This window comes from Pinus tabuliformis, chromosome Q, assembly GCF_031772625.1.
Source record: "Pinus tabuliformis cultivar Carrire ecotype Pingquan chromosome Q, CPIR1, whole genome shotgun sequence".
NCBI lineage: Eukaryota > Viridiplantae > Streptophyta > Pinopsida > Pinales > Pinaceae > Pinus > Pinus tabuliformis.
In genome coordinates, this window is record NC_142296.1 from 898,996,301 (window position 1) to 899,023,106 (window position 26,806).

The window sequence follows — 26,806 nt, forward strand, 5'->3', positions numbered from 1 at the left end:
TTTGGTAGAAGAAGCACAATTTGGAAGGAATATGGTTAAAATCGATTTTGTGATAATCGCAATCGGGATTAAATCGACGAGGGTTTGAAAAAGGAAAAAATCAAGATAAAGTCAGTAAAAATCGACAAAAAATTGGCAAAACTAAAATAAATACAAAAAATCGTTTTTTTCCAAATTTTTATTATCTAAAGCATCCACAACATAAAATAAATGCATTGACACATAAAATATGAAAAGAGAACACATATATAATATGTGTAATATGTCTAGTGGTACATCACACATAACAATGAATCATTCCTCTGAATCTTGAGTCCCTACTCAACCTCAAAATATCAACAAAAATTATAATAATGTATCTCATATCATGAGTCATATACAATGAAATGAACCAAGTGACTAATGATTTCCTTTGCCCCTCTTGCGAGAAAATTTAATAATTTTCCCTCTAGATGGAGAAGGCGTTGGGGCTGGCATTGGACTCTGATATCCTTTAGAGGCTGAAGAACTAGGAGCTGGAGGTGGTAGACCACGTCCTCTATTGGTGATCACGGTAGGTGGTGTCACCTCCTTCTCTTGTTGCTCCTCGTCCTCCTCTGGATTCTGTGATAGGCCTCTCGGCCTCAACCCTCCATGCAAAAGTGGTGTGAATCCCATCCAATGAGAGGGCTCGCACGTCAGGTGTCCTTTCAAGTTGCCTCAGCCACAATCAAAGATTGTAGTAGATGTAGACCATGTTGTTAAAGGCATTGGGACTCCAACTTGTATGAGGGTCATAATTATAAATTAATAATTATAAAAATAAAAAAAATATTGTTTTTTTTATTATTTAATGAATTCAAAAAATTAATTGGATTTTTTTTTTTAACTTGTTACGCTTCTTGGTGTGTATTTTTTCAAATACCCTCTAGGTGCAATCGCATCCGGAGGAGCTAATGTTTGGCTGAGCACCAAATGGCAAGCTTTTGGAGATTGGGTTCTTTGCCACCATAGCTTCTCCACCATGCATCTGCAACAAATAAGTGAAACAAAAGAAAAAATTCGAAATTTGAGAGTTGAAGCAAAGTATGAAGAGACAATGAAATTTGAAAATTGAAAGAAACTAAAGCTTACATGGAATTTTGGTTGTCCTATCATGGATAGCCATGTCAAAGATAAATAGGCCACTTGCCACCTGTATATCTCCATTTCTTTAGAAATTTCTTCACGTTCTGCTTGAGATGAAACCCTATTCTGAACACAAGTGAAGAATATCCATGACCTCAACATCAAATATGAAACCACAGGAGTAAGAAAATGTGAGGTTCAAGTAGATCCCTGTAGCATGAATGTGATGATGGAGTTTATTGTTCCATCGCTCATTAATCACTTTCCATGTTAGTTGTTGTTTTTCAAACCCCTCATCCCCTTTATCATCATAATAACTGTGAATGGATTCATTGGCCCTATCCATGGCCTCATACAAGAAGCCCATTGTGGGTGTGTCTCCATCAACTAATTGAAGAACCTTTACCAAAGGTTCAGTAATGATACCTCCTACACTCTTGCCTAGAAGCTTTCCTAGTATGAAACTAGCCTGAATATGGCGTCTCCCTTTGGTTTGTGGCTAAATGACAATGTATGCCACTGCTCTGAAGGAAACGTTCTCTTCACATCCTACATAGAATTCAAGAGAGATCGAAGATGTATGAAGCTAGTGGCAAACTGTGTAATAGCAGGGCGCACCAACTCCTTGTTGTCGGTGAATGTTCTCATCAAATGAAGCGCAAAAGCACGAGTATATCTAAATTTTGTAAAGCTTTTTACTGATTCAACAGTATCCTTGACAAAAGAATTTTTTCCTACGCCCTCCAACATGAAGTCAATGCAATGTGCAACACAAGGTGTCCAAAATAAGTTAAGATGCCTCTCCATAAGCATCTCGACAACAACAACATAATTTGCTGCATTGGTTTTTATGACTCGGACATGTTGTGGAACCATCTCCTGAATGAACACGTCCAACAAATCACAAAATAATTGTGCATCTTTGATATGTGCAAATGCATCAACAGATTTCATAAACATTGTGCCCTTGGGATAATTAAGCAAGAAGTTAGTAAGGGTGCCCTTTTGATCAGTCCAACCATAGGACATCATAGTGCATCCCGTCTGTTTTAATGATGCCTTGAACTCCTACAATTTTGTATTGCATTCTTCCTTTTCATTCTAAGGAATACGCCCGCTAAAGTTATCATAGGAAGGGGCTTTGTAGCCCAGGCCAACTATAGCAATAACATCAATTGTAGGTTGGAAAAATGGATTGTTCCTAGCAATGTTGAAGGGAATGCCACTCCAGAGAGGACACCTGCACAACAACTGGTCAACTTCTTCCTTCTTTTTTTTAAGAGCTGACATGATAGATGGTTGTGCACCAGGTGTGGTTCTAGGAACAAAAAACGATGAGGCAGCTGGGGGGTTGACTGTAGAAATTCACGCTGAAAAAGAACCACTCTCATGGTCACCTCCCACCACTCCACCCCTTTCCATTTGATTCCTCAGAGCTGCCTTGGTTAATTTGGTTGTCTGTATATCTTCCAATAATATGAGGGCTCTACAAATGATTTTTGGATTTGTATTTGTGCAAATCCCTACTTTATGTCTTGGAATTTGTGCAAGTTGGAATTTCAATCAACATACTCTCCTTGTCATATGCTGCCCATATGACTTGCAAGTCAAATTTGATCCGTTAAACCCTCCATCGGGTTCGCCATATTTCCACATAGGGTCTAGTTTTCTTGGCATGTTTGTTGAACTCTTATTGTAAGATTGAACCTAGGGCCTACGAATAATTTAAAGTTAAACAAATTAAATTAACAATCAACATTTTGAATTTTTGATCCAAAAAACCCTCCACTAATGGCAAAAGAAACACACTCAAAACCAAGCAAAAATCATGGAAAAAACCTAGGGCACAAGAAGAATTTAAACAAATAAAATTAACAATCAACATTTTGATTTTTTGACAAAAAAACCCTCTACAAGTACATCAAAAATGGCAAAAAAAGCACACTCAAACCCAAGCAAAAATCATGGAAAATATATGGGTGACTAAACCCAAGGGAAAACAAGGAGAAAACAAAAAAATAAAGCCAAATTTGATGCCCATACTTGAAATCCACGCCTTGCTGAAGAATCTTGGTCCAAATTCAATATTTCTTTGCTTGGGATTGTAGATTCCTTTAGTTTTCTCCTCTCTCGACCTTGTAGATTATTTCTCCTTCTTCTTAGCTCTCATCCTTGCCCTCTGATTGCAAAATAAAACTAAAAAACTCAATGAAACATTTTAAAAAGTCATTGTTTTGGGGGCTGCAATTTTTTGGGGTTGGATCGTGATGTTTTCCCAAAAAATTGCAATTAAATCGCAATATTTTCAAAATGAGAAAAGCGTCGATTTAATCATTTTAAGAGGGATTTAATCGCTTTTAAGAGGGATGAACACCAACAAATAAGCTCGTGCTTGGATGGAAAAGTCATATCCCTCATCTCATCACTACACAAAACACCAAATTCTAAACAAAAATAAACTGCGAAATAAACAATATAGTACATGTGTATTTTTTAAATAAGAGAAATTTAAAAATAACAAATTATAGAGGGTGGGGTTTTGACTACGATAGCTATTTCAGCCATGGTCCAACGTTTATCCTTGACGTTGCATCCATGCAAGCATGACATGTGGCCTCCCACTATTGCCTCAAGGAAATAGTTGGACGGGTGACCCCTTCTAGGTAAGTCTTGCACAATTCCAATCGAAAAAATGTTGATAAGAGAAGACAAAAAAAAGCGTTTAAACTGGATTTTTCTTTTAAGGAAATATACCTCCTACAAATATTTTTTTGTAACAAATATACTTGTGCAAAAATTCAAGATATATAGATGCCAGAAGCCATGAGAGTATAGTCACATCTGAAGGAAAAAAAGGAAACTCCAAGCCAACTGTTATACACAATCCTTGTTTATGTGGGTGAAGACAGAATGATTCTATCTGTAAAATATATTGATTGAAAAAAATGATTGATAGAAATATGATACTAACCCTTGGGATGATTTACTTATAGCGTTGACTTTTAATTAAATAATTAACTTATTATTATTTATTATTATTATGTTTATAACATTGCCACCCTCTTAAGAAATGCTTTGTCCTCAAAGCACAACAAATAAGATTTTCTCTAGTCGAGTACATTTCTAAGGTGGAATGAAATTGATCTATTTTTATGGGTTTGATTTCGTACATGTTGAGTGTTGGTAAGGTTCATGTGTATTGTCTGAATATTTTTGAGAGTGGAAGCTTCAACACCTTATAATTTATAGTGTTTACCTTGCCAATTAAACTCCATGAATTATTCTTCAAGGTTCGTAGTATAACTCTGCAATTGCATCAACCATTCTACAGCTAGCACTATATCCATCTCTTCGAGCAGTAGAGCGTAAACTCTAGATCTTTTTTTGTAGTTCTAGTTCTTGTATTTGAATTGGAATTTTATGTCATTTCCCTACTTCTTTGACTTTTTGTCCACTGGAAGTTGTCAAGGTAAGATCCTTTGTGGGGTACACAAAAGGGTTAAGTTTAGCAACAACAATGTCTTTACAATCATGAGTACTACCAGAATTTATGAGTGTTGTGACATTTCTATCTCTTATGACTCCTTTAAGCTTTAGGGTCTTAGGTTGTGGTCACCCTTTCATGGTTGTTGGCAGAACTGCATCATTACTTTGTTTTTTTCTTAAAGACTAGATCCTCTACCTTCTAGGATGTGGTGGAACGAAATTAGTGATGCGTTTTGTGGTATATCATCTTGATATGAACATGCCTTGTATGTTATAATAATTTTATCATTTGGCTTTTGTATCTACTTGCTTTCAATCCAAAATTTATAGTAACGTAATGACATGTCGCCACATATGTCCCGGTGTCCAATTTTCCCGACGCCCACAAAAATTGTTTTTTTTTGTTTGTTTTTTTTTTTCTAGTTTCTCTGATTCACTGCTAGATGTGTCTGAGCCCTTTTCTACTTCAAAATTACATAATTTCTTATTGTTGGCGACCATTTGTCATCACAATAGCTACACTGGTTTACCCTTTTCTTTTTTAAGTCTTGATGCTAATTTTCATCTTCTCTGGTGAATAATGGCCTCATGACTTTGTATTGTTTTTTGGTTCAATTAATTTTGTCGCTTATCTAATATCCTCATTGGTTTCCATAGTTTTATTTCACTATAGATGGAATCCTTCAACCCACATATGTACATTATTAGTAATTGTTCATCAACGAATCCACTTTGTGTTGATGCAGGAACCTTGCATTCGTGTGAATAGTCATTTATGTTGCCTTTTTATTTAAGATGTACGAATTTGTTGTACAGGTCATTGTGTTTCTCATCATGAAAGCTTTTTTAATAAGGTAGTTGTGAAACTCTTCTAGTGAAAAGGACGAGTGTCACCTTTTTCTAGACCACCATAGAAAGCAATCATAAGCTTGCCCTTCTAAGTTGTTAGAGTCTGTGCTTACTTCTTTCCTTTTCACCTAGTGGGGGTTTCAATTCCAAAATACCCTCCATTTTTTGACTCAAATGCCTTCTCTTTTATGTTCCTTATTATCAGGGTCGATAACTCCTTTTTTTTTGATAATATCTATCTCGACCTTTTGTGTGATACTAATTGGTTGAAAAAATTACTTAAGGTGCTTCTTGATGTTCTAGGTCACTTGTATTTTGTGATTGTTGACTTGATGTTTGTTTTCGATAAGCTAATGATTCTACAAATGATATATCTACCCTCTCAATTCACTGATTAGTTCTTTTGCTATTGTAGTGAAGTGTCTTTTTCATTTCGTCCTTGTCATTTCTCATTCTTAATGTAGTTTTCGATCGACTCTTTGATTCCACTATCGAATTATCATATCGTCGTGTATGATAGTCCCAATGTGTATGGACATGACCTTATGAATAGTGGTATGAAAAACTCTTATTCGGTCGTTGTGGAAGATGTGATGGCCATTAATTAATTAACATGGTGAAGAGGTATTATACATTATTATTATGTTTTTAATACCAACAAATTGAAAGAAATATCATACCTTTGCAAATTACATAAGCCCGAAATAAAATAAATCTGGATCTGCAAAATAAAAAGTTTATTACTATAATTTGTAGCAAATGAATTTTGAAGTTAGTGGTAGCTTTGGAAGGTCTTCTACATGGGCATTGTGTCTTAGCATGTGTAAGACATTATTTGCCTCTTCTAGGTGCTTGCGTGGTGGAGTGCACAGAGAAGGAGAAGTTTGAGTGGATTGGGGTGAATCGAGGAGGACCGAGTAAGATTGTAGGATAGAGTCCTTAGAAGGAGATCAATTTTATTTGGAGGAGGCTGAGTTGTTGGAGGGCCGTGTTTTCCCTAGTGCACATTAGTGGCATGCAAGGAAGGCACAAGTCGAGTTGATGGTTGAGTATTTGGGCTGAATTATCCAAGGTCATTTCATCTGGAGGTTGATTCGCTAGAGGTCGAGGTCGAATTCATTCTGAGGGAGTTGTGTTATAGGTTTTGAGGTTTTGTATTTTTCCTTGTATTTCTCTTAGTTCAAAAACCCATATTTTCCAGATAATTCAATGACGGAGAATTGTTGTGGGCAAATTATTTTGAAATGTGTGGTTGATCTCTTTGATTTATTTTCGCTGCATATATTTAATTCTAGAAGTTAGTAATACTAGTGATTCTGTTTTTCGTGATTCAATAATTATTTGGGTAAATAAATAAATTGTTGGGGAAAAATTAAATTGCTAGGAGAAAATAAATCTGTGGTTGGTTTTAGAAATTTAACATGGTATCAAAGCGATCTTGAAGACACTGAAATACAAATTTGAGATCACGAGGATTTGCGGCAACAAGTTTCCTTTTTGTGGCAACACAATTATTTCTTAAAATTTTGTAGTTGGGTTTTGTGGCCGTGGTTGATTTGTGGAGATGGCATCATTGAGCAGTTTGAGATATGAAGACAGGTGGGATGGGGTATCAAAATTTAGTCCCTGGAAGGATCAAATTTCCATGATTTTAAAGATGAATGGTCTCTGGGATTTAGTGCAGAGACATGCAAGTTCCTTTAGATATGAATCTTGTAAAACCTCACATAACAGGGAAGGGCACCAGAAGATAGATGTGGGTAGCACTGATTGGTCTTTATCAGAGTACAATTGAGGACAAAAAAATGGTGCTGCAGCAAAGGTTGAACAACATTAAAATGAATAAATCTGAGACCGTGCCATCTTATCTCATGACGGTCCAACAGGCTCGTGATGAGCTTGTAGTTGTTGTGGAAATTGTGCATGATTTGGAGTTTGTTAAAGTTGCTTCGAAGGGGTGCGTAAAGCATTGGTCCACTTTTGTGGGTGGGATTCTTGCTTGTCAACATCTTGACTGGAGCTGGTTATGGGATGAGCTTACTCTCGTTGAACAAGCGAAAGGGCCAAAGCGAAGACCAAGCAGAACTAGGGTGGAGGAGGATCTTCACAGAACAAGAAGTAAAAGGATATGGGCAAAGTCAAGTGCTTTGCTTGTCACAAGTTCAGGCATTTTGCCAGTCAGTGTCCAAACAAAATGAGGGGCAAGGGAAAGATTGCTACAATAGCTACTGCACAGATGGAGGAAATTTTCGAGAAGCTTGAGAAAAACTTTACCGTAGTATCTTGCCTTTTGTGGACAATATGGCATCTCATCATATAGCGAGATCTCAAGACTTCTTCACCAACATGACCATGGGGCTAGAGATGTACATATGGAGCTTAGTGACAAGGCATGTATGTAATTTAGGGCATGGGAGTATCAAGTTCCAGTTGGACTCATGTGGCATCATGTAGGTGAATGAGGTGTTATATATATTGGGGTTTTGAGAAAAATCTCCTTTTAGTTTCAACTATAGAAGACAGAGGACTGGAGGTCAGCTTTATGGGAAATGAAGTGGTTGTCGGGTTGAAAGGGATTGATTTTGGTAAGAAGCGAGTGTTTGGTAGAAGGGAGAGGGATATCTAGCTGTTGAGAAGGCAATCGGTAAAGGCTCTCATTCATGAAAGTGACAACCAACACGAGATTTGGCATAAGGATGGGGCACCTACACTACAAAGCTCTTCCTACTGGGTGTCTAGAGATCTGCGTAGAGCAAGATGGAGTGTGTAATGGATGTGTACTTGGCAAGCAGGCCAAGGTTGAGTATCCTCATAGCAAGACCATGTTTAAGGGAGTGCTAGACTTGGTGCACTCAGATATTTGTGGTCCTATTTTTGTAACATCTATCACAGTGTATTTATACTTTGCGATGTTCATAGATGATTATTCCAGGAAAACATGGATCTACTTCTTGAAGACGAAGGATGAGGTCTTCGATTGATTTCAGGAGTTCAAGGCTCTTCTGGAGAATTAGAAAGGGAAGAAGATTAAGGTGTTGCAATCAGATAATGGGGGTGAGTATAACTCCAACAAGTTTTAGGATTTTTGCCAGGAAGTAGGAAGTTTAACTCATAGTACCTTACAACCCTCAACAAAATGGGGTTTTCGAGAGGAAAAATAGGACCATCATGGAGACAATGAGGGCAATAATATATGATTAGGAGTTGCTTGTGTTTTTGTGGGCGGAAACCTACAATACAACTGTGTATGTGCAAAATAGGAGTCCTCATAGGTGTTGGAGGACATGACTCCTGAGGAGCTATTCACAGGAGTGAAACCAAATGTGAGTCATTCACATATACGGTAACCTCCTTTATGTCCATGTTGATACAAAGAAGAGGACTAGGCTAGAGCCCTTGTTTGAGAGGGGCATATTTGTGGGCTATAGTGAGGTCTCAAAAGCGTATTGAGTCTACATTCTAGGATAATAGAGGAAGGTGATATTATGTCGGGATGTCAGATTTGATGAGGGTAGTACGCTTGGGAGATCTCATGAGAAGGAGCCAAGAACGGTATAGGAGTTGTAGGGGTACATAAATTTTGATTGGGCAGGGAGTGTGATGGACAAAAAGTCCACATCTGGATGTTTTTTTAGCTTGGTATTAGGCATGATCTTGTGGTTTAGCAGGAAGCAACAATCAGTGGCACTCAATTCAGCAGAGGCAGAGTACATGGCAACAAGTGTGGCTAGTTATGAGGTAGTGTGGCTTCTTAAGATGCTTGTAGGACTATTTGATCTGCAAATGGGACCAACAATGATCTAGTGTGATAATTAGAGTTGCATTAAGCTCTCTGAGGATCCTATGTTTCATGATCGGTCCAAGCATATCAAGATCACTTCATTAGAGACATGGTCCAGAGAGGTGCTGTGAGATTGCAATACATTTCTATAGAGGAGTAGGTTGCGTATGTTCTCATTATGCCTCTAGTGAAAGGGAAGTTTGTGAAGTACCAAGATAAGCTAGGTGTGGTAGAGAATCTCTTTCTTGCTAAGAGGGAGTGTTGAAGCTAGTGGTAGCTTCAGAAGGTCTTCTACATAGGCTTTGTGTCTTAGCATGTGGAAGAGACTATTTGCCTCTTCTAGGTGCTTTCCTGGTAGAGTGCGCAAAGAGGGAGAAGCGTGAGTGGATTGGGGAGAATTCAGGAAGGCCGAATAAGAGGAGATTGCAGGGCCTAGTTGTTGGAAGGAGATCGATTTTATTTGGAGGAGGCCGAGTTGTTGGAGGGCTGAGTTTTCCCTAATGTGCATTAGTTGTAGTTGCTGGTTGAGTATTTTTGGGCCAAATTCGTTACAGGGGAGCTATGTTATAGGTTCCAGGGTTTTGTATTTTTCCTTGTATCTTTGCGGGTAGAGAAACCCAATTTTTCCAAATAATTAAATGACGGAGAATGTTGTGGGTGAATTATTTTGCAATGTAGAATTGATCTCTTTGGTTTATTTCCACTGCATTTATTTACTTCTAGAAGTTAAAAATACTAGTGATTTTGTTTTTCGGTGATTCATTAGTTTTTTGGGTAAATAAATAAATTGTCGGGGATAAATTAAATTGTCGCGAGAAAATATATCTTGCTGGCATTAGAAAATTAACAATGAGCATTGTCCTCATGTGGGAGGCTGTTTTAAGTCAGAGAGCTGCCTCTCAAAAATGATGCCACAATATTTGAATGATAAGATTTATCTCTATTTTGACCCATAAGCAACAAATAACAAATGAGAAAAACAACACGCAGAGCCTTTTTTGTATTCTTTTGTTTAGGGTTTCATGAGGGAAATTCAATTTCCCTCCACTTTATTTATTTGTTTTGTTATCGACATTTTCATTTCTACTGTTTTCCTCTCCATATATATTTGCATATATCTTGTTAAATTTATTTCCTGTCATAATATTGGTTTGAGCATTGTCCTCATGTGGGAGGCTATTTTGAGTCAGAGAGCTGTCTCTCGAAAGTGATGCCACAATCTTTGAATGATAAGATTTATCTCTATTTTGACCCATAAGCAACAAATAACAAATGAGAAAAACAACACGCAAAGCCTTTTTTGTATTCTTTTGTTTAGGGTTTCATGAGGGAAATTCAATTTCCCTCCACTTTATTTATTTGTTTTGTTATCGATAGTTTCATTTCTACTGTTTTTCTCTTCATATATATTTGTATATATCTTGTTAAATTTATTTCCTGTCATAATATTGGTTTTAGAAATCATTCCTTCACCTAATTATTTATCTCATAGAATTGATATTTATATTGTGATTCATAATAAATTGCAATTCATGTTTGTATCAGATATGATAAATCCATGAGCATAATAAGTGGATAGATAACTATTTTCATAAAACTAAAAATTCAGTAATACACCATATTTTATGATTATTTACTCTCAATAATGCATAAGCTAATTTAGTGATGGGTTAGCTGGAAATCCTGAAAACTTGATAATGAAAAGATGTAAATTTCTTTCACTTGCTTGCATTAACAGATTGCCTAATTTGGATTGTTCACCCAATGACGTTGGGATACTCTTATTCTTCCAATGCCCGTTGAGCAACAATATACTCTTCACAAAACTTCACTACAAGCAATAATCACATACATTAGATAACCTTGACTCGACGTTGCACGAAGCGGGGACGAAGCAGGGACGTTTTTTGGAAGCGGGGATGCAGAAGCATCATTTTCCAAAAATATAGGAAGCGAAGCGTCTCAAAAGTGTCTACTATATATATATATATATTTTGCATTTATATTCAAAACAAACATCCCAAATACCAAATTAGTTGTAGAAGACATGAAAACATGCATATTTTTACATAAATCAAGATAGATATGGCATCCATGATTCCATTGTACATCAATGATTAATTATTTGAGCATCAACCATCTATATTCCAGCGATTACAAACATACATCAAGTTTTTAAGCATATTATAAAACGTAAAAGATAAGGCATATTATCTAGCAAGTGAGCAATTGTCAGCATTAGTCATGTCCAAAATTCAAATGATGATGTTTACAAAATAGGTCACTTGTCCACTACCAAGACAAAAAAGTTCAAATTCACAACAAGCCTACAAGTCTAATCTATGACAATAGTGGTAAGTTGTGAATATATCTACTAATATCGCCTCCTTCCACCACGAAGAGTACGTGATAGTGGGCCTCCACGTGGCGACAATGAAGAAGATGGTGGCTGTGAAAGTTGTGGCACTGAAACTGATGAAGACGAAGCCCCTGTTGTTGGTGTTGAACCATGCAACCTGGGAACCAAGGGACCAGATGGGGGTGGCATCTCAACTTGATCATTATCATCCTGGATAAGAGCATCCTCTAATTGCTCTAATCTCAACACTCCATTCTCCAAATTGGGCTCCCTGGATTCCTGTCCCAAACCTTAATGTCTTTATTAGTCTTTGGATCATCATAGTAATGGGACAATAATCGCAAGTTGTAATGAACATAAATGAAGCTCTCTGCACTGTCTAAACTCAAATTGTTCCTTTTAACACTGTGGATCCAACGCCTCTCTGCAGAAGAAGTGATAGCACCCACAATGCCAAAGTATGTAGAAGTGGAGTAGCACCTCCATGCATGTTCCACCACTAAAGAGAAGAAAAAGTCTCTCAATCTCTAATTGCATCCATGCTCCCAAATGGACCAGTGCTAAGCATATAGTTGCTCAACCGTTTCTGTACCATGGCAACCTCCTCCTCTTCAGGGACTAATTCATCCAATGCAATCATATATTTTTCTAGAACCTCTGGATCTAGGTGTGGTTTTCTCCTCCCCCCCCCTTTCCCCTTTCAAGTGCTGGTGTTGAAAGCCATGATGGATGATAGTATTTAGGTGTCAAAACATATGCTAATGCATGCAATGGAACATTTAGCATATGCCACTATTTTTCCACCTCTACACGAATATAATTGTACAAGGTGATATCTCTAGGCTCAACAATGTCTTTAATTTGCCCCAACATGCTATCCATTTGGTCATACACCTCCCCAATTATTGGCCGATCTGAATCTGCAAACTTGATCATGTAATAAATTGGTTTGGTGAATTGCAAAACATATTTAACTTGTGACCAAAAGAACATGTCAAGAATAGTGTCCTTGGCTACATTAGCACCATCTTTATCAGTGTTAATTTCCTACCATGATCTTGTCTAACCTTCACTAGTCGCCTAAAGGTGAGGTAATAACTTACAAATATTGTTTTTGCAGTTTAAGCAACTGTAACTTGGAGTAAGTGCCATAGAAGTAGTTTACCCTTGTATGCCCCGTGATAAATTTAATGAGTTGCTTCCCTCTCTTGTAAAGCTCATTAATCCACCCACATTCTTTATGCTTCAGAATATCATGCATCAAAAGGTTCAATGTGTGCTCCAAGCACCCAGACCAAAAGATGTGTGGATGAGTACGCTCAATAACATTTCCTACTGCCTTACAATTCGCTGCATTATCTGTGATCACTTGAACCACATTATTAGGACCAACATCTTTGATTGATTGCAATAGGAGATCTACAATGTTTTGGGAGTCATGACATGTAATAAATACTGCACCACTAGCAGAAACACCAAGAACATTTATGAAATGTTGGTTTCTAATATTTGTCCACTCCTCCGATACAATGGATACCCCACAATCCACCCACCCATTTGTCAAACGTGTCAAAGCTCTTTGAACCTTTACTTTTTCTCCTTCTAAAAACACTTTTCTAGCTTTCTCATTGTTGGGGGCCTTGTATCCTTTTGGGGCTTAATTGATGGCCTTTACCATTTCATGCCAATAAGGAGAGCCAAGCACATTGAATGGTATACCGCAAGCACAAAGAAATCAAACTATCTTTCCATCTACATCATCCCACCCAACAACATTAAGGAAATCTCCTATTGTTCTTTTACCTCCAGAACTTGTAGAATTTCCACGAGGAGATGAGCTACTACCAAATCTAGAGGTTGCACTTGATTCAGATTGAGTTTTTTGTTTCTTGTTTTTTTGTTGTGCAACCTCCTCCATTTGGATGTATTTTCTTCTCTGTTCAACTGAAACTTTGGGCAAATTGCTATCCCCACTACACCCTTTTTCTCATCATTGCCCATCACCCCACAAAGATGCCTCCTCACACGGGTATTATGAACGACTATATTGTTTTCTTCCATGACAACCATGAGGGCACAAAAACTTATAACTTCCACCAAACGGGGGGAGGTAGGGGGACGTTTCCTGCAACACTGCCTTGACCACACACCATACTAACCATTGTGTTTGCACAAACAACAATGCAAAACCTTTGTGTGTCATGATTCATAATAGAAGCTCTTCAAACCAACGTTGAAAAAGTCGACATTGAGAATAAATCGACAAGGGTCCCAAAAATGAAAAAATCGTAAAGGTCGAGAAAAGCTTCCTTCTTGGTCAAATCTGTAAGGGGAGCTGCCAATTGTAAAAATCCTTTAACAAATCGTCTATAGTAGGTGCAAATACCCAAGAAACCTCTCAACGTAGTCATGTTCTTGGAGTGGGCCAATCAACAATAGCTCGACCTTAACTCCTTGTCCAATCACATGCACCAAATAGAGTATCTCGGTCAAACCAAATTCGCACTTGGACAATATAGCATAAAATTGTTGTTCCTCCAAAATCTTCAATATCTCCTCCAAGTGTTGCAAGTGTTCCTCCCATGTTTTGTTGTAGATCAAGGTTTCATCAAAGAATACTAGCACATATTTACACAACTGCTTGTTGAACACATTGTTCATACAAGACCGAAATGTAGCAGGTTCATTGGTCAGCCCAAAAGGCATAACCAGAAACTCATAATGGCCATAGCATAGTTTTAAAACTCCGACTCCGACTCCGACTCCGACTTCGACTCGGCCGAGGATCAACTCCGACTCCGACTCCGAAACGGTAATGACTCGGCCGACTCGATTTCAATGACTCGGTCGTTGTAAAAAATACATTAAATATTTTTTTTTATTTATAAAAAACATAATTTTAAAGATTTTAAACATAATTTTAAAGATTTTCATTCATGTTTCCAAACACACAGCATTATAATATAGATGGAAGACAACATATGATCAAAGTAGGCTCATGAACCAATCCATTATATCAAAATGGTACCCAATGGCAATACATAGTCAACTGTCATACATGATCAAAGACTCAAAACAAAAACACATAACCAAGGAGGCTAGAAATGGCCTCTACAACAAAAGTAAACTGTGACCAGACTCCAGTACTAGTACTACAGCTACTGGCTAGTAGCTACTGCCAGAGGAGCCAAGATCATGTCGATCAATCTCTGGATCATCATCAGAGTCATACAGGGGGCCCCATGGCTCCTCATCATCATCATCATCATCTCCAACTGCAGCTGTAGAAATGGTACCACTAGTAGGCTGTGCAACTGCAGCAGATGCAAGCTGAGATAGAGTAGATATGCGGCTACGCTTCTGTCGTGGTTGAGCAGAGGAAGCACCTACAACTGGAGTCCTTGCTGGCTGTGAGACTGAGGCTGGTGGATTGGGATCTGCATTCAACTGAACAACATGTTCAAGTTCAACTGATGTCTCGATATCTAAATCTAAATCAACATCCTCATCAGGATCAAACTCTGCTGGACGACTCTCCACTACCCAATCTGATGTTGGATCAATGTCTTCCAACACAATGGGATCTGAGTCAGGTCTTTTGTTTAGCAAATCATAAATGGTTTCGTCTGAGCCGAAGGTTGTATTGGACATAAACTAGATCATTTAACCGTATTTGATCCAAACAGTTTCTCTTCTTTGTGTTACTTGGGAGCAGGAGCGAAAACGGGAGCAGGAGCGAAAACGAGAGCGGGAGCGACATTTTTAGAAGCTGTTGGTTTGGGAGCGAATCCCAGAGGAGTTCGACAACCAATGTCACTAACATCAAGGTACATAGAGGGATTGGTGCTCTTGATTAAATACGAGTTCCATACCCTAATACATGACAAAATTCAATGGAAACATTGCAATCCTCCAATCCTGAAATCCTGAAAAACTGATAAGTCTGTTGGATTTTGAATGAAATCTAAAATTCTACTTTCTCCATATGAAATCCAATGAGGCCGAAACCACTCTCAAACATCCCGAGTCATTTCATGGTAATGTTAAAAATTTAAGTAAAAGGATGGAAATGAAGATTAAGGAGAATGTCACTTTTACTTTAAGAATTTAACATTACCATGAAATTTGAATAGCATATCAATAGTAGAGAGCATTTGAGTGTGTTAAATAGGGTTTGGGAGGGGGAAATGGACCCCAAATCAGTGTTGTGAAAATCACAATTTTTTCCTTCTGCTGATCAAATCGCGATTTTTATACGAAAAAATCGCTGGTATTTTTTTTGCCAATTTTTACTGAAAAAATCGCATTTTTTTGAAAAAATCGCGATAAAAACGAAAAAATCGCGATCAAAACTTAAAAATTGCCGGGGGTCGCGACAGCATAGCTTTATAACGTTTTTTTGGGTTTTTTCATGCAATTTTTTTTGAAAGAAACAAATAATTTTTGAGTGGGGCAGCTTAATGATCAAGTCTAGGCCTAAGTCACAGGACACGTCCTCCAGGGTCCCGTGTCCCGTATTTTACGTACTGGACACGAAAACGGCCCTAATACGTGTCGAATACGGTTTTTATTGTGTCCTGTAAAATGGAATATGTATTTGCCGGTTTTCGTTGTGTCCTGAATTTGGAAAATGCGTATTTTGTTGGTAGAAAACGTTGCCTGCATAAGCTGCAATTTTTTTGAAAGAAACAAATAATTTTTGAGTGGGGCAGCTTAATGATCAAGTCTAGGCCCTAGTATTGATATGCTATTCATGGTAATGTTAAATTCTTAAAGTAAAAGTGACACTCTCCTTAATCTTCATTTTCATCCTTTTACTTAAATTTTTAACAATACCATGAAATGACTCAGGATGTTTGAGAGTGGTTTCGGCCTCATTGGATTTCATATGGAGAAAGTAGAATTTTAGATTTCATTCAAAATGCAGCAGACTTATCAGTTTTTCAGGATATCAGGGTTGGAAGATTGTAATGTTTCCAGGTGACACCACCTTCCCAGGCTACCCCTGCCACCAGTAGAGAACGTGGTCTACCTCCTATAACTCCTACTTCTAGTTCTTCAGCTTCTAGAGCATAGAAAACTCCACTGCAAACTCCACTGCCAACTCCACCAGCACGAACATCTACATCTAGAGGGAAAGGGAAAGCTGTGGCATTTTCTCACAAGAGGGGCAGAGGAAATCAATAGGACTAGACTTCAGTTATTTTCTTATGTTTTTGTAAGTTGTACATGAACAATGAACATTGAATATTCAAGAATCAAGACCAAGCATATCACATTCTAATTTCTAAATAGTAAATTTTGATTTTATTTATTTTTTTAAAGTGAACTATGAACTTTGAGAAGTAATTATATTTTAATTTGATTAGATAAGCTGCAACCTGCAATTTAATATGGATAAAAAACTATATTTCAATATATATATATATATATATTTATTAAATATATATAAAACTTGTCCCCCATGTCCTGTTTTCAGGTCGCTGCGTTTCGTATTGAATACTCGTATTTACGTGTCCTCCTTGTCTCGTGTCCTCGTGTCATGTGACTTAGGTCTAGGCCCTAATATGGATATGCTATTCATGGTAATGTTAAATTCTCCTTAATCTTCATTTTCATCCTTTTACTTAAATTTTAACATTACCATGAAATGACTCAAGATGTTTGAGAGTGGATCCAGCCTCATTGGATTTCATATGGAGAAAGTAGAATTTTAGATTTCATTTAAAATCCAGCCGACTTATCAGTTTTTCAGGATTTCAGGATTGGGAGATTGTAATGTTTCTAGGTGACACCACCTGCCCGGGCTACCCCTGCCACCAGTAGAGGACGTGGTCTACCTCCTATAGCTCCTACTTCTAGTTCTTCAGCTTCTAGAGCTCATCAGACTCCACTGCCATCTCCACCAACACATGCACCAGCATCTACATCTAGAGGGAAAGGGAAAGCTGTGGCATTTTCTTGCAAGAGGGGCAGAGGAAATCAATAGGATGAGATACATTATCATATTTTTTGTTGATATTTTGACGCTGAGTTGGGACTCTAGAGTCAGGACTTACTATTCAGGACATGATTCAATGTTATGTGTGATTTTAGCGCTAGAAATGATATTAAACATCTTATATATTAGTTTTTTTTATCATATTTATGTATTTATTTTATGTTGTAGATGGTTTAGATATTAAAAAAATTGAAAAAAATGAAAAAATGAATATTTTTGTACCAAACGATTTTTTCCTGATTTTTTCCGATTTTTTCCCGATTTTTCCGATTTTTTCTGATTTCTTCCCCGCGCGGATTTAATCCCGATCGCGTTTTTCACAACATTGCCCCAAATAACATTTAGCTAATTCATAAAACACCTTGAAGTCCAAACCAATCAGCAAACCCCTTAAAATTTCATTAAAATAATGTCAAATCACTGTTTTAGTGGGTTACGGGCCGCTGTTTGTGACTCGGCCGAGTCAGTACGGGAAACGGCCGAGTTGGCCAAGCTATACATGACTCGGCCAACGTAGCCGTTTTTGTACCGAGTCACTCCGGAGGGCAATGGAACGGACCAACTTGGCCGTTTCCGTTTCGAAACGGCCGTTTTTTAAAACTATTGAGTGTTATGGACACTCCCATGGTTGATCGACCACTGGTTGTACTCTCCACTGTTGTTTATGTATTTCTTGGCCATTTAGTTGGATGTTAATAAATCTTATCTCATCTTTCAGGCACCGGCTAGTGGTGTTGCTACTTAAAATCTTCTTCGGAGGTACAATTCATATGCCCTTTTGAATTTGAAACCCACATGCTAGATTCAGATGTGCACAAGATATGCACCATTGGTTGTTTTCAACTTCTATCTAAGGTTGTAAAACAAAGCTTGTTAAATCCCCACATGTTTCAGGTTCAATATTTTTGGGGCCAACACAATGTGGCTCATGTTCAGAGAGTGCAAACTATCATGATTGAATTATTTGTTGGAAATGGGCCATTCCTGTGCGTTGTATTGGTAGATTTTGAGGCTCATCTACTCTCTTTAAACTGTTTCAGAGTTTTGCTGCTTATCTTCAAATGGTGGATGGGGTGGCAGACACTGTTTCTACATGACTCAGATATCTGAGAAGCTAGCTTCTCATGTTTTGCAGAGAGATGGTGTCTGTATCAACTGCCTATGTCTGTACAGCCTCTCTCTGGATGACTTCCCTTTATTAGCCCCCCCCCCAAGAGGGAGGTTAATACCATTATCAGGGATGATCTATTTAGTAACTTCATTCAGACTCTGGATTAAATTGTCAAAGTTTCTACTTTTAGCAGTTGGCCAGATGGGCTTTAGGTTCTCGCTTGGCCACCTCATGAGGTGTGTTCTCAGCAGACGGGAATAGAAATTGACCATGACATTCCTTTTGTAAGGAATGTATCTGCAGTCTTTGTCTTCCAAGAGGTGGAGACGGGATTTTTAGCTTAATTTGCTTGACTTTTTATAATGAGATCATGTGGAAATGCTATTACCTTTTCAAATACTCTGGACAATCTTTATGACCTCTCCAGAAGTCCTGATTAGAGATTTCTAGTCTCATTCCTCAAAGAGGTGTTTACCATTCAAGTGTAGCTTGGCCTCTTTCTTCTTCCCTATCATGGGCATTGGTAGCATGAAAAAATGGCCTATGGCTATACAGATATTGACGATGCCAGCTTCAGACCCACTAGACACTGCTTTTTGACTGGGATTAGTCACCAGGTGACCATATTTTTAGGTTCACAATACAAAGAGGTGTGGGAGCTACATGACATTTGTCTCATTCACAGGGATTAGTTCATGGCAGCGGTGTTTCTGCATCTGTTCTTTTGTTGGAAGGCTTAAGAGTCCAGGAAGGATTCTTCCAAAAGTTGAATCAGTTTGGGCATCCACACTGGAAATTCTCTGGCAGGCATTTGGTTATAATTTTGTTGTTCGTTTATGAGGTCGGGGAGGGTTGGCTTCTTATCTCATATATTTGGCTATAGCTATATGCTACATCTGTCTGTTCTTTTCTTTCTGTGTTGGATGCAATTTTCTTAGCTGCGGCTTCTCTTGAACCTTATTAAATATTTAGTATATTTGATATTTTGATATTTTTATATTTTGTAGCTGGGGATTCTTTTGAACCTCTCTTAGGTGTGCGCTTGTTATTGTTATTGCTTGCCAATTTACTGTAGCCTCATTGACCTATTTTCTTGTCCAAAGATGTTATTTTGATTTAATTTCCAATTTTTGTGGTAAGAATTATATCTGGTGCCTTAAATATGAGTCTATTTAATATTTATGCATGTGTAATGATCATTACTACTTAAATGGGGCTTTGATTATATTGAACAATTGTAATTATGGTGGTGTTTGTATTGGTTGGATGAGTAGCAGATCGGGTTTTTTTCTTTATATATTCTCCACTTTCTACTTCAACCATATGATGATTGTTTCACTGTAAATTATGTGCAATGACCGTAGTTTAATCTGACTTTGTTCTTTTATTGCTGTGGCAGGTATTTCTGGCAAAGTCATGTAGGAACTTTGTCATCCTTCATTATTTATTTGAAGTTTATGCTAATATAGTAAATCCTGCTTGTTCAACTAACTAGTGTTCTATTCGGGGCTGCTTCATTCTTTGTACAAGAGGTTTCATGAGTGTATAAATGGCAATTAAGGTTTTGCTACGTTTGTTGTTATGTTTCAAAGTTCAAGAACACTTTGAGAGTTTACTGCACATGGAAAAGTATTGGTATTGCTCACAAACATCGCCCAAAATCAAGGCATTATAGTGTACTTTATGCTTGTCCCACCTGGGTAGTTTCCTGTTTTGGGAAAAGGTAGCTGATAATTATACTATTAATGTACTCATATTTTGGCTGCACCTATCATTATGATCATAGCCGAGGATGTTTTTCTAGCATTCTTAATAATGGTGATGCTGGTGCAATGGACCATTTCATCATTGAAAAATACAGAAAATGGTAATTTAGCAGTTTGGCAATTCCAATTGCACATTCTTCAAGAACACAGTTAATTGGTTTTGACATCCATTTAACTAACAAAGAATTTCAAGCAATTTTGTCATAATGGTAGTTAGGCATGTTAGTTGAGTTTTGAAATCGCAAAGCAGATGTGGTTTGTGTCCTTTAGTTATGATATGCTTCCTATTTTCTGTACCCTCTTGGTCTCATGATGGAAATCTTAAGTTCACATCCTGTGTAGAACAAAACTAACATAGAATGCTTTGATTCTGAAAATAAATCAGTTTAATAGAAATATAGGCTGCTTAACATATGATAGCATCATAATAAGAAATGATGTCAGACCCTTAAATCGGTGGAGGCTCTAAAACCTATCCTAGAGTATTGTTCCCAACTTATTTCTCAAAAAAAACATGAAAAATATCTCGGATTTCATCTCTGGAGATGCTCTAGATTAGCATAGAGTTGGTTGTCTAAATGTGTATGTCTCTTGTTTATAGTTGCTATGTCTCTTGCACGATTAAACATGGAATTTAATGTTTCTTTTCATGTGGAATGCTGTTTTATAAGTGTTTTAGTGAAAATTGTAGCTCCATATGGTTTGTCTAGGAGTACTACTCTTCGATTGGGGAACCACGTTTTGATGTTGTCTTGGTTCTCTGTCTGATAATTTGCATACATATTATCCATCCTTGTCAGTATTACTCATCTTGCTAAGGGACTTTGATGGGCACTATTGCTCCTGAACCTGGAAGCCTTGTACTGTTTTGTATTTCCTTCTTAGCAGAGTAGGGGTGTGCCCAAATGAAAGTAATCTTGTTTATAGTTGCTAAGTCTCTTGCACGATTAAACATGGAATTCGATATTTCTTTTCATGTGGAATGCTGTTTTATAAGTGTTTTTAGTCTGTTTTAGTGAAAACTGTACCTCCATATGGTACAGTTTGCTGGTAGTGAACTTATGAAATCTTCTTGCTCATTTGATTTACCTTGGTGGTAATAGTCATTGCTTGCTATATGTGACATGAATGGTTCCACTCAATGGCATGCCAGTCATGTGCATGAAGTAGCATAAGTAGTTTCCTGCTTGAAGAGTCAAATGCATGGTGAACCGTGAACATTGGGAGATTTATTGTACTAACTTTATCGTAGCTAGTGTAAATGATCCTAATCCAGTGGCTTGAACTTTGATTGTGAATGGTAGTTCAAGCGTAGGTAGTTTTCTTGCTTAAAGAATCAAATGCATGGCGAGCCATGACCAACATTGAGGATTGATTTATTGGACTAACTTCATTGAAGGTATTGTGTAAATGATCCTAATATAGTGGCTTCATCTTTGATTGTGAATGGTGGTTAGAATTGTCAACTTTCCTTAACAACTTGAAGATAGTGGTTAGCTTCAAGTCCATACTACAGATGGCCTTGCAAAATGTCCTTATACTGTAGATGATTGGAAGTATTCTTTTGGTGTAGGTGTGGAATATTGTGGCCTTGCAAAATGTACTTATGATGTAGATGATTGGAAATATTCTTTTGGTTTAGGTGGAATATTTTTAATAATTTTTATTGGTGGCATATTTTGTACGTGCAAGGATTTTGTTGTCAATATTCAAAGTCATGGCAGCCAAGGTGTACATGAGCATTCATCATATCCATGAGTGTTTTCATGACCACGTTAATGTTGGAAATATTGTTGGTATTGATGTTAAAAAGATGATGAGATTACAAATGTCCAAGATAAAGATTACATGATGAAAATTGTTGGAAATATTGTTTTTGGACCTTTGAGCCCAATTCGATACCCTATCTTTGAAGACCTTTTACTCTAAAGAACTAGTTCAAATGAGAGCATAGGATATATGGTTGAAAACTTATTTTGAGATTTTTTCAATGGTGTATGACACACCCTTTAACTCAAAAGAAATGGGGAGATATGAAGATATTATCAAGTCAACCCAACCATAGATTACAGGTGATCAGTTTTAACAAGTTGACCTTGTAAGTGACACAAACCCCAGAAATATAGGACCAATAAACACATTTGAATTGTATTCAAACTGGGGAAAATTTTAAGGATTGAAATTTATCTTAAATTTTAGAAACCTTGGCGAATCTTACAAGTCTCTACTATGCAGACTGTAAAAAGTTTGGTGATATTTTTTAAAGATATACAAATTTCTAATGACTTTATATAGGCTCTATAAATTTTTGGCGATTTTTAGGATAACATAATTTTATGCTATAAAATTTAGATGAATCACTTTTAGGAAAAAATGGAGATGGAAATTAGCGAATCTTTTTTTTGGAAAGTTTGTTTATATTTTTTTAAAGATATCCAAATTCTTAATGACTTTATATAGTCTCTATAATTTTTTAGCGATTTTTAGGATAACATAATTTTATGCCATAAAATTTAGGCAAATCACTTTTAGGAAAAAATGGAAATTGGTGAATCTTATTTTTGGAAAAACTATGGAAAATTAGCCCACTTAAAGAATATTAGCCCATAAAATTTTCCTTGATCCAAACAACAGGATCAAGAACAAGGGTAGAAAAGAGATTTGAGGTGCATAAAAAAAAGTTGAAGAGTATACTTGCAGCTAAGGAGTATTCTTGCGACTAAGGTCTACAAGCTATGAAGTGCATTTTGGGGTTGATGTTGTGAAATGCATTACTGTAGGATTATATTATGGGTAATTATAATATGAGGTTTGCTAAAACAATAAAGAAAAATCTAAAACATTTGAAAGATTTAAATCTATCAAAGATCTAGTTGAAAATGAAATTGATTTGACAATTAAGTGCTTAATATTAGAGAGGATTTGTGTATCCCTCTAATTGTTAAAATTGGCAACTAGCGCCAAACTCCATGTGAGTCATATTATTTATGACCACTGATATTTTTATTGGATCCCTCTCAATGAGAGGTGTAGAATTGATTTAAAGATCATCCTATTCCAATAAGTATTTATGTAGTTATGAATTTATTTATGTTATGGACAAATTGTTAAGTCGACCAACAACTTATGTAGGGTCAGAAGCCCAACAGTGATGTCTATTCAACCTCTACATTTTAGTATAAATAGAAGAGGACTTCAAGTCATTTCTACACACACTTGGATCTATTCCTCTCTCTACTTGTCGTTGGGTTTTTAGTAGGAGGAGAGATTTTGAGGAACAGCTGGAAAAGCCGGAATAACTTTTAAAGCTGGAACTGATGGAAAAGCCAGAATAGCCGGAAAAGTTGGAACTGTTGGAAAAGCCGGAATCGCTGAAAAAGTTGGAAATACCGGAAAAATCAGCACTGCCGGAAAAGCCGGAATTGCCAAAAAAGCTGGAACTGCCGGAAAAGCCAGAAACGTCGGCAAAGCCGGCACTGTTGGAACTGCCGGAAAAGCCGGAACTACGGGGAACTACCGAAACAATGGGAGCATCTGTCTCCGAAGGAAGGCAACGTGATTTATGAGATCATGGGCAACATAATAAGCATCATGATGATATGAACATGGGCAACATAATGATACATGATGATATGAGCATGGGCAGCATAATGATGAATGAGATCATGAGCATGGGCAGCGTAATGATGCATGATGATATGAACGTGGGCAACATAATGATGAATGAGATCATGAGCATGGGCAGCTTGATCATGAATAAGACCATGGAAGATGCAGTGTGATGAGCAACATGAAGATGAGAGCAGATCAGTCATCAAGGTTCAACACGTGATAGTACAACAAGGTGTCACACGGTAATGTGCAACGAATAGACGAGATGCAGCACTATGATAGGTGAACGAGTCACTTTAGAGAATCAGTTGAAGCAATATGTGTTCAACTGATCTCATTCTGATATCAAAAGTCAAAGTAATTGACTTCTATTTTAAATGTACTATCTCTTTCACTTTCTCTGTTGAACTTTGAAGAACATAAAAGAAGAATTGATTAAGGGATTTCCCACATTGGGGTTTGTCCCTGGCTAGTGCCACATCTTGTGTCTTCTTGTCTTGGCTTGTTTTCTACGATTTATATTCATGTTCTATTTGCAGTGTGCTTTATGCTGATGTGATTGCTAATGTGGAAAAGAAATTGAAATAAATTGTTTTAGCATAGAACATACCTAAAATTAACATAGTATTAGAGCCAAGGTGAAGCCAATGCCCAAGCAAGAGTGAAAGAGCAATCACCAAAGAAAATAGGGACAAGACAAAAGGATTAATGGGTTCCACATCTCTCTTCTAAGTTCACAAAGGGTGAAGTCGAAGCAGAACATATTATCAGAATGGCGTAGTGGAAGTTTTTGATGGCCCATCTAAAGATCACTTCATTGGGAAGTTCAGATAAGGGTGGAAGGAAAGGTGGATGCCTTGGTTGCAATGAGTTCGACCATTATGCGAAGGAGTGTTCGAAGGTAATGCAGGTCATCAAGGAAATGGTCGACTCTTCAAAGAAAGCAAGGAACCCCGAATCACTTTTTATGTACCTGATTGCAAGAAGAACCTGGTGTCCATCTCGGAAATGGAAGTCAAAGGTTTCAGGGTGGTACTCATCGATGGAAAGGTACGTGTTTGGAAATCGAATTTTCAAAGATGTTTTTGAGTTCAGGGTTGTATCTAATTGCAGGAAGTCCACTGGGGACCATGTCCATTGTCACGTAGCACCGAAGGTCTGTGAGTCATATGGTGATAGGGATCCCTGAATTCGAAAGGAGCATGAAAGTACATGTCTGAGATGTACCGAAGGAAAGTCTTACAAGGGGACCATTCCTCTCATGTAGCAGGTCCACAGGTCTGGAACAACCCAAGGGGTCTGAGATTGATAATCAGGAATCTCACATATGCAGGTGGAAGAAACCCTTTATGGCTTGAAGCAAAACACCCCGGGCATAGTATGAGAGGATCGATAGCTGTTTGATAAAGTTGAGATTCACTAGGAGTGAAACGGATCCAAACCATCCGAAGGTTGTGGATGATAGACCTCTCATACCAGCACCTTATGAGGACGACCTACTTCTAACAGGTGCAGACCCTCTCATTTGTAGAAGTAAGAGGGAGTTGGATCCCAGATGTGGAATGGTGCACTGCAAGCCTGTGACTACCTCGAGGATCTTAACTTTCAGAAGTTATATGGTAGTGATGTCAGACCAGATTTGGGAAATGTCTCTGAATCTCATAAACTCATTCACGTTGATGTTCTTGGTGAACTTCCATCTGGACATATCTTGGTGAACTTCCATCTGGACATATGTTTTGCAGTTAGCATGGTGAGCTCATATTTGGTTGAACCTCATTGGATTGGTGCCAAGAATCTTCTGAGATGTCTTTGGGGCACAATCTCTCATGGATTAAGATACACTGCTGGAAATATGAAACTGCATGATTATTCGAATGTTGATTGGGCAGGCAGTGTGGAGGATCATTAGAGCACTTCTTAGTGTTGTTTCTCCTTGGATTCTGCTTCGATATCATGGTGAGCAGGAAGCCGAAGTCTGTTGTTATAAGCACCGTTGAGACCGGATACATATCTACGAGTATGATCTCGTATGAAGCTGTCTGGTTGGGGAAGCTCTTCAAGTGAGCTGTTTGTACCACTGTGGTTCTCTGTGACAACCAGAGGTGGGATTCGATTATTGAGGAATCCCGTATTCGACGATTGCTCCAGCTGATAGACATTAGATACTACCTTATCTGGGATATGGTAAGTCTATGAGCAAGGAAGCTCCATCGCTATGAGATGATGTACAGGCCGCCACACTTTGTTTAAAGCCTTGGGGGAAAGATCAAATCTGTGATTTTCCTGAACGACTTGGAGTCGTCAAGAGACCCTTGTACAAGGGTCCTGCATGTTGTATACATTGAGCTCTGGGAGCTCTGGGGGCTTGTGGTTCTTACTAGAGCAACATACGACCACAGGGTGACTCACCCTCCTCTAGTGGTGCGCACTGGGACATGATGATTTGCTCTCCTGTGGGACAAGATGATTTGCTCTGTTGTGGGATAAGATGATTCGCTCTCCTGTGTAGCAGGATGATTAATTCTCCTGTGAGGTCTGGATGATGTGTTCTCCATGACGATTGTGTAGTAGAATGATTAATTCTCCTGTGAGGTCTGGATGATGTGTTCTCCATGACAATTGTGTAACAAGATGATTAATTCTCCTGTGAGGTTTGGATGATGTGTTCTCTATGACGATTGTGTAGCAGGATGATTAGTTTTTGTGAGGTCTGGATGATGTGTTCTCCATG

General features: G+C 37.8%; 1 protein-coding gene across 9 annotated transcripts in view; it reads left to right on the forward strand.

The window, feature by feature from the left end:
• The window catches only part of LOC149222370 (uncharacterized), a 139,280-nt gene extending 118,699 nt beyond the window's left edge, over positions 1 to 20,581 (forward strand). For 7 of the 9 annotated variants that reach the window (XM_089385408.1, XM_089385407.1, XM_089385411.1 and 4 more), the window contains one exon: positions 20,094 to 20,581. In XM_089385408.1, the coding sequence (XP_089241534.1) occupies positions 20,094 to 20,189 (96 nt within the window). In that variant the 3' untranslated portion in view covers positions 20,190 to 20,581. The remainder of the gene's footprint in view (positions 1 to 20,093) is intronic. The other 2 variants (XR_016249425.1, XR_016249426.1) reach the window with 1 other exon arrangement.
• The last annotated feature ends 6,225 nt before the right edge of the window (positions 20,582 to 26,806 follow it).